The 14749-nt window shown below is 41.3% G+C and overlaps 1 protein-coding gene across 3 annotated transcripts in view; it reads right to left on the bottom strand.

Annotated features, from left to right (window-relative positions):
* The window catches only part of TAC1 (tachykinin precursor 1), a 76698-nt gene that overhangs the window by 19855 nt on the left and 42094 nt on the right, over positions 1-14749 (bottom strand). For 2 of the 3 annotated variants that reach the window (XM_073629558.1, XM_073629560.1), the window contains exons 3-5: positions 8943-9036; positions 3862-3885; positions 2446-2469 (exon numbers count right to left, since the gene is read on the bottom strand). In XM_073629558.1, the coding sequence (XP_073485659.1) occupies positions 2446-2469; positions 3862-3885; positions 8943-9036 (142 nt within the window). The remainder of the gene's footprint in view (positions 1-2445; positions 2470-3861; positions 3886-8942; positions 9037-14749) is intronic. The other variant, XM_073629559.1, reaches the window with a different exon arrangement.

Raw genomic sequence — 14749 nt, 5'->3', positions numbered from 1 at the left:
TCAGTGCCCATCAGTGCCACCTATCAGTGCCCATCAGTGCCACCTCATCAGTGCAGTCTTGTTAGTGCCCCCTCATCAGTGCCTATTAGTGCAGCTTATCAGTGCCCATCAGTGCTGCCTCATCAGTGTCCATCAGTGCTGCCTCTTCAGTGCCCATCGGTGCCGCCTCATTAGTGCAGCCTCATCAGTGCAGTCTTATCAGTGCGCATCAGTGCAGCCTCATCAGTGCCCATCAGTGCAGCCTCATTGGTGCAGCCTCATTAGTGCACATCAGTGCAGCCTCATCAGCGCAGTCACATCAGTGCCCATCAGTGCAGCCTCATTGGTGCAGCCTCATTAGTGCACATCAGCGCAGCCTCATCAGCGCAGTCACATCAGTGCCCATCAGTGCAGCCTCATCAGCGCACATGAGTGAAGAAGAAAAATTACTTATTTGCAAAGAATCTTTACAGAAACTAAGAATAATGTTTTTTTTTTCAATATTTTCGGTCTTTTCTTGTTTGTTTAGCAAAAAAACAAAAATCCAGTGGTGATTAATACCACTAAATGAAAGCTCTATTTGTGTGAACAATATAATAAAACTGTCATTTGGGTGCAGTGTTTCATTACCACCATAGGTGTGCGCAGCCTATTGAATTAGTGTGCGCACCCCAAAACTCAAACAAATATGCCTTTCTCTGCAGCTGAGGCTGCATGGGACAGGGGATAAATGGGAAGTGCTCTGTGCTGAGCAGCTTCTTGTTCATTCACAAACTGAAGCAAAGTAAACACAGTGAGTGAATGTGTTCACTGTGTTCATTTAGAAAAGGAAGGCACTGGTAAATGACATATTTACTAACCCCTTCCCTCACATTACATCCTGAAATATCCCCCGCAGCAACTGGGAAGAAAGGAGAGGAGGGAAGCCAGCAGCACTGTGGGTGGGGTGGCCAACATCGGGGAACACTGGGCAGTAGGAGGAATCACGTATGGGTGATTAAGGTGTGCCCAGGCACACCGGGCACAACCCCTGCGCACGCCTATGATTACCACGCAATCACCATTCAAAGTGTGACAGCACTGAAAGCTGAAAATTGGCTTGGGCAGGAAGGGGGTATAAGTGCCCGGTACTGAAATGGCTGAATAAATAGGTTTAAGAGGAGCTGCAGTCTCCCCCTAAAAAAGATAAAAGTTAGCAGCTACAAATACTGTAGCTGCTGACTTTTAAATTGAGGACACTTACCTGTCCAGGGATCCAGCGATGTTGGCACCCAAGCTGATTCTTCAATTGGCTATGGGTGCAGGCGCCGGCATTTACGTAGGGGAAACCGGTAGTGAAGCCTTTCCTACTGCACATGCGCGAGTCGTGCTGCGCTATGTGAACCGTCCCACAGTCTTCTTGGGACTGTCCCACTGTCAATCACAGCCAGTAAGCCAATGAGGAGAGAGTGGGGATGGGCCATGTGTGAATGGAAACACAGCAACAGCTCAGGAGCGAGTCTGCTGGGGTGCCCCATAGAAAGTTGCAGTAGATCACTTTTCTGAGGACGGCAAAAGGAGGTTAACAGGGACCTTCTGGGACCTGTGAAGGAATATTTTCCCCTGCTGTAGCAAATTGGATCATGCTTTGCTGGGGTTTTTCGCCTTCCTCTGGATCAACTGTGGTTGAAGGATTGTGTATATGGGATTGTATGATATATATATATATATATTTTTTTGGCTGAACTCGATGGACTTGTGTCTTTTTTCAGCCTGACTAACTACGTAACTATGTAACTATGTGTGCATCCCAGAAGGCTGCGGGAGGGAGGGAAGAGGGGGCAACCATACTTGTAGATCGCAGTGGTGATCTGAGGTGGAAATGGGAGTGGGTACCTGTCCCCCAAAAAAGTGCCAAATGTGGCAGTGGAGGAGGGGGGAGGGAAGGGTGCAAATGAGCAGAGCTTCCCCTTTTGGGCTCCGCTTTAATTAACATGAGTTAATTATGAGATCTATGAGTTACGTTTAAGATTACCTAGACTATAAATAATATCAGCATTAATGTAATACTCTAGATATCTAAATATGAACATAAATTGTTGTATCTGTGCAGTCTATGAATTGTTTCCACGTCTTAAAAAATGGTTGACTTTGATCTGATTTGAGAGTTCCATACTTATAGCTTTTCAATATATACTTTTTTTTCATATCTGTTATTTATTCTGCCACCATAGGAGAGGCCATTCTACGAATTTCTTTTTTTTTTTTTTATGCAATAACACAAACTTGAAAGACGAGCTTGTAAAAAAAAAAGGTCAAAGCCATATAAAAAGGTAAGCAGAGCAGTAATAACTCAGCATGTGCTTACTGAAAATATACTATACATTCCCCTTTAAAAAGCAATCGATTTCTGTGTCGTTTCATTAATAAATCTTAAGCAATCACTGATTTTGTTCCATATTCTACACCACCGATGTTCCAACTTACGTTTGCGGGATATCGGACCAAATCCTACAAGGAGAACAAAAGACAAGAGTGTGCAGCCAACACATCTTTCTGTGTATAATGAGCATTTGGTGCACTGAGAGAACACTGTGCTCCAAAGAGGCATTGTTTCATATTGCAAATAATTCAGTTCTAGTTAAACTAATTATAAATGTTAATTTCACAAAGGAATGTAATTGCAATATTGCCCTAATAATATATTTTTTTTTATAGGGCTATGTGTTTCAATACCAACGAGCATTTTCCTAAGTGCAAGGATGTAACAACTGAGACTAAGATAGCATACAATTGCTATGGGGCCCCAAAGTACAGGGACCCAAAGCTGTTTATTCACACAGTGATTTATGTAGCTAGAAATAGCATTTGACAAATATATGAAAATGAATGCATATTCATTTTAAAGCATATCGAAACCCAAAAACAAATATTGGATATATTTTGCAGCTTACCAATCCTTAAAATGGTTATAAAGGTTCAAGGTTTTGTATTTAATGCATAAAGGTAAAAAAATCTTGGGTGTGCCCCCCCCCATTACATACCTGAGCCCCATCTCGATCAGGCGACGTGCAGGACAGCAGTGGCTCTCCTTGGTCTCTTCCTCCTCATTGGCCTAGACAGCAGAGGGAGCCATTGGTTCCCGCTACTGTCCATCACAGCCAGTGAGCCAATGAGGAGAGAGTGGGGATGGGGCCATGTGTTAATGGAAACACAGAGCAGCAGCTCAGGAGCGAGCCATAGAAAGCTGCAGTAGATCACTTTTCTGAGGACGGGAAAGGGAGGTTACCAGGCATTCAGGAGGCCATATTGCCTGTTTTTTTTTTTTAGTCTTTTTTTTTATTGTTCAATGCTAATATATAATATTTTTCTATGGGGCCCCATCCTGCATGGAACCCCTGCTAAAAACTACTATATCTACAACTCATGATACATTAGTGTGATGGTCAGTGGAAAGAATGCTCCTTAAATTTGTAGTCTTTGGGAAGTATTACCCCCTTAGCTAAAATGATCTTGGCATCAGTGGGAACTTATCTGAGAGGCAGAAACTGCTTCATTGCTCAAGGAACCCCTAGCAACCTCTGGAGGAACCTTCGAGTTTCATGGATCCCTGGTTGAGAAATCCTGGTCTAAAATGTCTTTGTATATTGTAGTATTGACAGCACCCCTCACTGGAGAGATCAATCATTTAGAGGGTTGTCAACATATTTTTGATCATATAATGTTCTACATAGATCTGGTTGGCAAGACAGTTTCTGGGACAGAATGTAAAATGCCAAATGCTGAAAACAGGTGAATATAGAGAGAGGACAGGGAGTATGGTGATGCATGAAACAGATAAAGAACAGAACAAACAGAAATGGGACAAGGGGTCTTTAATATTTCACAATCTCGTCAACTTACTTTTGCGGGACATCTGTCCAAATCCTAGAAAAAATATAAATTAAGAAAAACATTAGATAATAAACCAGAAGCTACAGTATATGCAATTGCAAAAATGGACTTTCTATTTTCACTGACAAAAAGAATTCATTATTCGTCAAGGGTAGAAATGTATTTAACCCCTTTATGAATTGTGACATATATGTGTGGCGGCAAAAGGATGGGCTTTGAAGCCCACACACTGCACATATGCGTCGCTGGGCTGCTGTTGTTTAGGAGAGTGCTAGTTGTGTGCTGTCAACACCTAGACTGAGCTGAAACACATTCAGATCCATATCTCTGCTCAAAACCAGCCTCTACTGCACATAGACAAACTGGGTGCCAGCCATCACAGTCCATCTCCACTCTTCATTAAAAATAGGAAAACATTTCAGCAGCACTCCTATGAACTCTTCTTGCAGTATTTTTAATAATCAGTAAATTGACTGCATATGGTGATGTCTACAAACCAAAACCAACCTTACTTGACATATTTCACAACTCTTGGCTTGCTCAATAGGATATGGGAAGTCCCCTTGTGAGCAAGCCAAGAGTGATGAAATGCATTAAGGAAGGTTGGTTTTCTGTTGAAGACATCACTGTATGCAGTTAATTCACTGATTATTAAAAATACTGCAAGAAGAGCTCATTGGAGTGCGGCTGATATTTTTTCCTATTTACACACACCAAGCTGTCACAGACAGCTTTTGGTCCAGGCTACAGACTGGGAGTCAGTGGGACCAGCTTCTGATCATGTGATCACTCTCGCATTGGCCACATGATTGCCGATCCTTGGGGAGGGGTTATTGAAACTCCAGTATCAATTTCTTGCAATGTTATCTGCAATTAAGTGACCTAAAAAGCCAAGTACCTGCAATCCAGGCCAGTGGTTCAAGCTTACATTAAAGCTAAACTTGTAGCACAAAATTTTCATTAAAATATATTCCTGAAAAGTCAGAGGATATAAATTCACTTTGTGAGCACCAAAGCCAGATATCACCATATAAAGGACAAAGTCCCCCACTTACTCTGATGGTAATACCATTTACCTTTTCTCCCATCTTTGTACCCCCTATAACCTCACCAACACCCCCTTTCCTCTCTCTGACCCCCAACCTCATCACTTTCATAATGTCCTTGTCTCCAACCACCTGTCCCTCCAAGCAGAAAACGATTACCTGCAGAAACCTTCGCCACTTTAATCCTTCTCTTTTCTATTCTGCTATTTTCTATTTTCTATTTCTATAACTGTCCACCTCCATGACAAAATCTCACCCCTGTCTTATTCTGACTTGGCCACTTCTGTCTACAACAGCTCTTCTTCTATCCTATGCTCCCTCATTCACATCTTCAATCTCCCCCTCTCTAATGGCACCTTCCCCTTCAAAACATGCCCTGATCACCCCCATACTTAAAAAGCCCTCACTGGACCTCACCAGCCTGAACAACTTAAGACCCATCTCCTTACTCCCATCTGCATCAAAACTTTTAGAATGCTTAGTCTACACTTGTCTGAGCTCCTACTTCACTGACAACAACCTTCTTGACCCCTTACAGTCCGGCTTTCGCTTACTGCACTTCACTGAAACTGCCCTACTGAAACTCACTAATGATCTACTAACTGCTAAAACCAATGGCCACTACTCTATACTCATACTACTAAACCTCTCTGCAGCCTTTGATACTGTTGACCATCCCCTCCTCCTCAAAAAACTCCACTCTCTTGGCCTTCAAGACTTTGCTCTCTCCTAGTTCTCCTACTTATCACAGCGCTCCCTCAGTGTTATTTATAACTCTGTTTCTCCTCTCCACTTCCTCTTTCTGTAGGGGTACCTCAAGGTTCTGTCCTCGGACCCCTTATCTTCTCCATTTACACTTCCTCCCTTGGTCAATGAATAAACTCCCATGGCTTCCAGTACCATCTCTGTGCTGATGACACACAAATCTATCTCTTTACTCCTCACCTCACTCCTTCAGTCTCCTCTCGCATTACTAACTTACTAACTGACATATCAGCATGGATGTCACACCACTTCCTCAAACTCAGTCTTTCTAAAACTGAGCTCATAATTTTTCAATTTTCAATTTTTTCATAACACCTCCAAAACACGCCCCTTTCTGACCGTTGAAACCACTAAGCAACTTATTCACTCCCTTGTTATCTCTTGCCTTGACTATTGTAACTCCCTCCTCATTGGCCTACACCTCCGCAAGCTATCAGTCTACCATGAATGCCTCTGCCAGACTCATCCACCATACCAACCGCTCAATGTCCACCACCCCCCTCTGCCAATCCCTCCACTGGCTTCTCATTGCCCAACAAATAAAATTCAAAACACTAATAATAACATACAAAGTCATTTACAACACTGCACCCAACTATATCACCAATATTGTCTCCAAATATCATCCAAACCACCCTCTCCACTCCTCCCAAGACCCCCTACTCTCTAGCTCCCTTGTTTCCTCCTCCCATGCTCCTCTCCAGAACTTCTCCAGAGCCTCTCCCATCCTCTGGAACTCCTTATCCCAATCTGTCCAGTTGTCTCCTACTCTGTCAACTTTTAGACAATCCCTGAAAACTCATCTCTTCAGGGAGGCCTATCCTGCCTTCAGCTCACAACAGAATCCTCTACTTCCCTCATCAGTTCATCCCTCGCAGTTACTACCTTTTGTTTCACCAGCCCCTCCCTTTTAGATTTTAAGCTCTCAGGAGCAGGGCACTCCTAACCCCCTTGTATTGAATTGTATTGTTGCTGTATTGTCTCCCTTTTTTGTATTGTAAAGCACTGCACAAACTGTTGGCGTTACATAAATCCTGTATAATAATATAAAGGTAGCAATGACATCATCACTGTGCTGTACATAGCCTGTGCAGAGAGCAGAGCTGTGGGAGGGACCCAGCAGGCTCCACCCACTACAGGTTGCCTACAGAAAACTGCAGGAGGGGGCGGAGACAAGACCAGCCACCCTGCACAAGGAGAGAGAGCAGCAGTGAGCAGTCTTTATTACAGGAAGCTTCTGCACAGAGAGAACGTCTCACACTAGATTACTGTACAGATCTGGAAAAAATACACAAAGCACAGCAAGATTTAAGCAAGAATACACAGGGCTCTTCTATATAGACAACATTTTCTTGTCCAAAAGTTCAGCTTTCAGCGAAAACATAGCTTTTAATAGAGTAGCAAAGGGTTACAGCCCATATCAGGTTTCAATTGTTGTGTGTCCCCCCACTGGGAACAGTTACCCCTTTTTTTTATCCTGATGCTCATTTTCACCAAGACAAAATGGGTGGAGGGGGTGATTGAGATTTACTAAAACTGGAGTACTCAAAATCTGCTGCAGCTGTGCATGGTTCTCTCCTCCTCTCTTCTCCAAGTAATAGACTGACTCTAGACTGCACCATCCTCTGTTAACACTTTCCTGGGAGGACTGGAAGCAGCACTGAGAGAACAGAAGTCAGGAGAGCTGAAAGTTGTAAACTGCTGGGGTAAAAATTTTAACAAATAGTTTACATGGGAATGTTTATTTTATTGTGCTCAATGTGTTAAGCTAAAATAAATGCTGAGGGTTTAATATTATTTTAAGCTTGCAAAGTCTACCCAATCTTCTGATAACATGCAAAGAAACAGGTTCTCCTGAATGCCTCCCTGGAAAGCAGTACATAACTTTCACTTCTTTTGCTCTCTCACTGCACTGTTCGGCCACTAGGAGTGAAGGAAACACCCAGTAGTTCCAGGTACAGAGGAGTATGCAATTCATTCCCCTTCCCCTCAAGTGATGACTGGCTCAGCACTATCACATGGGGATGAAAAGAAAGTCTATATGCCTGTGCAAGCTTGGACTAAAGCAAAGTGTAGCTTGCATAGGTATCGTTTCTTCATCCAGACGACATTCCTCGTTGGACGAAACATGTAGGGTGGAGCCAGGGATCTAATGCTACACGCACTGACCGCAGCCATCTTGTGGGTTGGAAACATCTCATTTTGTACCTTATGAATTGCTATTTTTATCGTTTTAAATGTGAGTGCTCTGGAATTCTCTTAGGAATAAATTATACATTGATTTGATATACTGCACCATGAGGAGTCATTTTCTCTTATTTCAATGCGTGAACCTGTGGATTCACTACATGTGAGGACTATACAAGATCCATCTGCTTGTTGTCTTGGTGGAGACGTGACCAGCCTGTGGATATACACTATACCTGTTTGACCACCTATAATCTAGTGGTCCACTGTTTAGGGTAAGAGTCCCGGTGTGTTGATGTTCGGTGGAGGATAACATTATTCACTCTAAAGAAGTAAACAATACCTCGAAAATACACATCAAGGATCTGTGCCATATTTACCAATTGGGGCGCCTGACCCAGAGCAGAGAACATAGTGCATGTGAAGTGCTTGCGTGTGCGTGAGCCCTGAGGTTGACCGTGGCATCCCCTGATATTTAAAATGGTGCGATAGATTCCAATGCTTGCATTTCTTCACCAATGATCAAGAAAACTTTCCACCCATGTGTAATGAGCACATCTGTATGTTAGAAGTGGCTTTTATTAGATGTAGAGGTTTTTGGCATGTTGGAAATTTCTGCTATCAATGAACATTCTAATGGAAAATGAATATAACATGGCTTGTGGAGGTCTAAGGGGGCCCATAGAGCACAATTCTATCAAGTTAAAAAAAAAAAATCTGCTCATCTACAGCTACTCAAAAATAAATAAATGTAAAAAAAATTATAGTGAGCATAGTAACCAATCAGCTTCTAACTTCAGGTTGTTCAATACATTTTTGAAAATAAAACCTGATTGGTTTCTATGCAAAGTTGTACCAGATGTTGCACTCTCCAGTCTTAGTAAATCAACCCTATGGGGCGTAGGTACATTCCTTTGATTTTGCCTTAGACTTGATTTGACTTCTCTTTGACTTTCATTTGGTGCATGCTTCTCAGTGACTCAGACACAGCCAGGCAGCTAGCGTTTTCAAAAAGGAGCCTGCAATGGCGGCCCCGAATTTCTCATACATTTAAAAAAGTAAATTAATAAATAAAGCAAAGGGCAATCTTACCATTATTCCTTTTTCCCATTAACCCATAGAATCTGTCTGGACTTGGTTTCCTTGCGATCCTTTGTAGAAAATTTTCAAACACGGGGAGATCCTCCTAAAATTGACCAAAAAACATGCTTGTTATATCCTGTTATATCCAGTTGGGTCTAACATGCTAATACAATGCCAAATAAATATCTGAGATATCCATACACAGAAAAAAAAGAACGTAGACAGGCACTATAGAAAACTTCAGTTCTAACTCTAGTTGAGTTCCAATCTAATGTCCACCCTAGTACTAAATTGGGTCAGTTTGTGTGAAAACTGATTTAACTACCAGTATGCCTTGGATTGAAAGAGAAAAGCAGAGCACAGAAATAAGACCCAAGCAAACAAAGCAAAACCAAACTAACTCTATGAAAATGGGATAATTTTGCACAAATGTTGTGAGAAGACAATAACCCAGCCTTTCTCAAACTTTTCAACACAGAGGAACCCTTGAAATAATGATACATTAGTGTGATGGTCAGTGGGAAGAATGATCCTTACACTTGTGGTCATTGGGAAGAATTACCCCTATACAGATAGCTAAAAAGATCAATAGTGTTAGTGGGAACTTATCTGAGAGGTGGAAATTGCTCATTGCTTAAGGAATCCCTTGCAACATCTGGAGGAACCCTGATTGAGAAACCCTGCCCTAACCTGAGGCAACATCATGGTAAGGACACAGTGAGGACATGGTGCTATCCACTGACCATTTGAATCGTTAACAAAAGCTTTGCACCACTTTCACTTTATAACAATACATAACTACACTGATATACAGCTATTAGAATATTGGCTCCATGGATGGGCTTCGGCTTATTTGAAAACGTGACATGGCTCGGACATCAGCTGTGTGGAGTGCTTGTTGGGGGTGGGGATGCTACTTTAAACACAGATGTGGTTCTGATAGTATATGCGAGTAAAGGCTTGCCCAGAGTTGGGTCTGGACTTCAGCAGCTCTCAGCTCTCCTGTGAAGGTTAAAGGAAAACTGTGAAGATAGGCATATGGGACTGCCATTGTTGAGCTGGATTTTAAAGGCACCATGTCATGGCTTCATTGCCAATGAATCACTGATCTGGAATAAGCGCAAAGGACAAAAGTTCAAACTCAGACATTATTGACTGCATGCGGGTTCTACAAGAGTAACACACTATAGAATAAGTATGATAGCAGTGGGAACTTTGCCTTTAAAAAAAACAGGTCAGCAATGGCACCTCACATGTACTGTATCTTTCTTAAAAGGCTCAGTTTAATGAGTGAAAAACCCTTCCCTCCCCTCCAATGAGCACTGTAAGAACATTGAACTCATTCCTGAATGCTTTCTTTAATACTGAATTCCAGCCACCCTTTAATAATAACTTTTGGGTGCCCACTGTCTCCTATATAGTAAGAGTCTAATGCATATTTAGTCCGTGGGAAGGAGGGGTTGTAAAGTAGAGGAATGCTTACCTTATTCCTCACTCCAACCCTGTAATATGGGCAGGCCCTTGAAGTCCTCGGGTATAATGCAGGACAGCTGCATTGGGAGTGGCTTTGGGGCAATGGTCATCATCCATCCCAGAACCGGGGGGTAGGATGCCTGCAGCTTTGCTGCCATGCTCCCTGTGCAGCCCTGCTCTGCTACACACATTACACATAGACAGCCAATATATTTCACTACTGACATTATTAAGCTGACGACCCTCAGGCAATGTGAGCCTACCCCACACTTGGGAAGGGGGACCAACAAAGAGAAAGCGTGGTCACATGATCAGTTATCAAATATAACAAAAAAAAAATCTATATACCCAGTGAAGTGACTGGCCTCGGGTGATACACGGAGATGAAACAAATCCTCCTACATATGTTGTACCTGTTTATTTGAAGTCTTCTCTTCTTTACATCTGTTCAAAGTCCAGAATTTTAAAGCTTTGTTAAGAGTTCAGAAAAAAAAAGGTGGAGAGGTGAGGTTACACTCTGCAGAGCTCAGTGAGGAGAGCCCTGAGAGCTGAGAGGGAAGGGGCACAGATGCTCTCTCTCCACTCCCTCCTCACCAGGTAGATTGATAGCAGTGGGAGCCAATCAAATCCAATGAGAAAGGGAGCGGGGGAGGGACAAAAGGGAGCGAGACAAAGCCCCGCTATGTGCTTTTTGGATTCAGGCAGTGAGGCTTGGGAGCATGCCGGCTTGGGAGCATGCCGGCATGAGTACAAGTGTCTAGCTAGGGGAGGGTACTCCAAAGGCAGGAAGAGCCAAGAGTACTGGCGGGGAACCTCAGGAGAGGAGGATCTAGGCTGCAAAACCACAGAGCAGGTAAATATAACATGCTTGTTATTACAAAGTAAATAAATAAAGGTTTAGGCTCATTTCACATAAGTCGGTTTAATTGCGATATTTAAAAGGAGTCCGGTGTGGTTTCGTTCACTGGTCCAGGTGCGATTCAGGTGTGAAATTTTACTTGAAATCGCACCTAAACCGGACTGAAAAATGTACAGGGCTCTTTTTAAAAACAGACTCTGGCCAGACCAGACATATGTGAACTGGCTCCATAATCCTGTTTGAAGAGTGTCCGATTCGCATATATGTGAAACGAGCCTGAGAATCACTTTAAATATAAATAATTCATCCCATAGTGCTTATACAAGATCAAGTTGTAAAGCTTTGCCTCCAAACATCTGCTTCCTACAAGAATAATATATTTAATGAACGGAAGTGCTCTCTCCTCTCAGTAAACAGTCTACAGTAATGCAAAACCTCTTCACAGTCCATATATATTGTATGACCTTAATACAAAATCACATTACACATAATTGCGATGATAGTAATATTTACACCAACTGCATTCCGCACATTACAAGCAGAAAAACACATTATACAGAAAGTCCAGCAGTGGAAGTGTGCGGGGAGAACAGTATAATGCAGATAAATAGTGTACAGTTACAAGGAGTTAGGAGGTGAAAACGGCTCAGGAAGACCTCAAAGGAATAACTCCGCTTTTTAACTCAATTTTCCGTAATCCATCTCACATAATGTCCCCTTTTACTGTAAGATTTGAGTCATTAAAAGACAGGTCTGTGAAGATAATAGTGCAAGAATCTACATTTTCAGTCTCAAAGTGAAATTCCACTTTTGTTAAGAAAAAAAAAAAACAACCCTGGGTGACCAATGTACATTGCAAGGATTTTAACATATTTTGTTGCATATTCTTACCCTTTCCTGTTCTGAAGAAATAGCTGTTTGTTTGACCATGTCCTTTCCAAACTAAATTCTGAATGGGAGGACCTGATTCGTTATAATCACCTAGTGCACTCTTAAGCTTCGTACACACGATCGAACTGTTGGCCAACAAAACCATGGAATTTTGTCCGAAGGGCGTTGGCCCAGACTTGTCTTGCATACACACGGCCACACAATTGTTAGCCAACAATTACAAATGTAGTGACGTACTACGTCGTTTTTCAGCTCTTTAGCGCCACCCTTTGGGCTCCTTCTGCTAATTTCGTGTTAGTAGAAGTTTGAGTGTTGATTCGCGCTTTTCTTTTCGCGCTTTTCATTTTGCGCTTTTCATTTTGTGCTTTTCAGTTCGTTTCTGAACAGCCGTTCGCCAACCAGACATATTGCGGAATCGCAGAATCGGAGGAGATAACGGGTTATTTATTATTGGCCTTGGGGTTATTACTTTGACATTATTTTGGTTATATAATAATGATTTGATTTGGTATATTTTCTATATTTTTTGATGCATAGAATGCACTTTTTGGTTAAGTTCTATTGGCAGATAGCATGTCTAATTTTATTTGTTTTCTTTTTTAATGCACAATAAAAAAAATTGTGGAGAAAAATACTTGGCTATGTGTTTTACTTCAAATGACAGTTTGGGAGTAGACAGTTACATCAAAAAATACAATGTAAAATTGACAAGGGACACCAACATAGTTGTATCTTTGATCTTGAAAACTACAGGATAATGGTGTTGTGGTAACTTGCCCAAATAAAAAAAAATAACAAGCATAATAATATTATTCTTGATATCACTAGAAAAAAAAAGCCTTTGAAAATTTGTTTGCAATAACTCCATCAGTATCACCAGCAAAGCAGCTCCATTATTATCCCATTAAAGAAGAAGAGAATTGTGTGCTGCATTTGGAGATTTCATAATTTGCCGCGTCACGAATGTTAATTCTCCATTACGAACGCTAGTTTACAAGACCGACCGCTTCTGGCTCGTTCTTGCTTCCGAGCATGCGTGTTTGTACTTTGGACTTTTGTCCGACGGACTTGTGTACACACGCTCAGAAAATTTGTCCGCGGAAATTTTATAAACCGGCCATCCAACATTTGTCCACGGAAAGTTGGCCAACAATTGTCCGTTGGAGCGCACACACAGTCGAATTTTGCGCCAACAGCCTGTCATCACACATTTCCCATCAGAAAATCCGAACATGTGGACGAGGCTTAAGTGTTCTCATGAGAAAAGTTGCAGTGTCTGCAGCCATTTAGAAGTATTTAACCCTTGGGGGGGGGGGTTCTTCCCCAAAAATGATATACCTATTGCAGATGATGCCTTCAATTTCAGAAAATAACATTTTTGGAGGTGTTCTGATTCGCGTGTTGCATTACATATTTTTCAGCCCCTGCATATTGAAATGGAAGGGCCATTTTTAATTACAATAAATGGCAAAGATGTACCCAGATGTAATAAATTACAAAATGGCCTGTATGTGCTATATTATTTTTTTTTTTACCAAAAATGGAGTACTCCTGTATATTTTTTTTCTGCATCAGAAACACATGGATAATCGGTTACATGGATCCCAATGGCAAAGTTCACACCAATGCAGTGAGTTCCAGGACAGTTGACAAAAGTAGAATATGCTGCTTTTTTTTTTTTGCAAGGAACTGCACTGGCATGCGGCAAAACGTAGAAAAACGCATCAAAAACGCAGTGAAATGCATTACAGCAAAAAAAACCCCAAAAAAACAGGAAACTTTGGGAAAAATAAATAAATAATAAGAGAAAAACGTGCTGGAACGAATTGAAAATGTATCAAAAACATGCAAACAGAAATGCATCTGGACTGCACTTCTATGGTGTGAACCGGCCCTTAGGGCTGAAATCCGGACACAAATAAAATAACAAAAAAAAAAAATTAAAGTTTACCCTTTTGGTGCCCACATATTGCATATCTGCTGTCAGACTCATTGACAGCTCTTGGTCTCTAGTCATGATTGGGAGCTGGCAGGATTGGGCCCTTTTGACAGCCAATCACAGTAGACACGTGATTGGGAAGTCCATCCCATCCCTGAGGTGTAAAGACACTGGGAATGGGCGAAAATGGTTAGGTATAATCTAATTTATATATATATATATATATATATATATATATATATATATATATATATATATATATATATATATATATATATATATATATATATATATTTTTTTTTTTTAATTTATTTGTGTTTTGTTTTTTCAATTTATATTTGGCCTTTCTTGGTTCCTCCCTCACCCTTATCAACATGCTAATGAGTAGTTTAAATACAACTTTTCTGGTTTTTTTTTGTTTTTGTTTTTTTACCTTATTTTAGATGTCATCACTAGGCCTCTTTGTTTCTCTATGCAAAAAGTATCTATCAAAAATGATCTACCATGCCAAAATGATCAAGAAAAGATACAATTCAACATCCATAGATGAATTAGTTCATGTATATGGGCATATGAAAAGGTATTTCAGGATATTAACAAAGATAAATCATCATTCATATGGCTAATGGCACATGCTTAGAAAAAGAAAACCAC

This window comes from Aquarana catesbeiana, linkage group LG05 (genome assembly GCF_042186555.1).
Source record: "Aquarana catesbeiana isolate 2022-GZ linkage group LG05, ASM4218655v1, whole genome shotgun sequence".
Taxonomy (NCBI): Eukaryota; Metazoa; Chordata; class Amphibia; order Anura; family Ranidae; genus Aquarana; species Aquarana catesbeiana.
The sequence above is the reverse complement of the archived record's forward strand: the minus strand, read 5'-3'. Positions and strand labels throughout refer to the sequence as shown.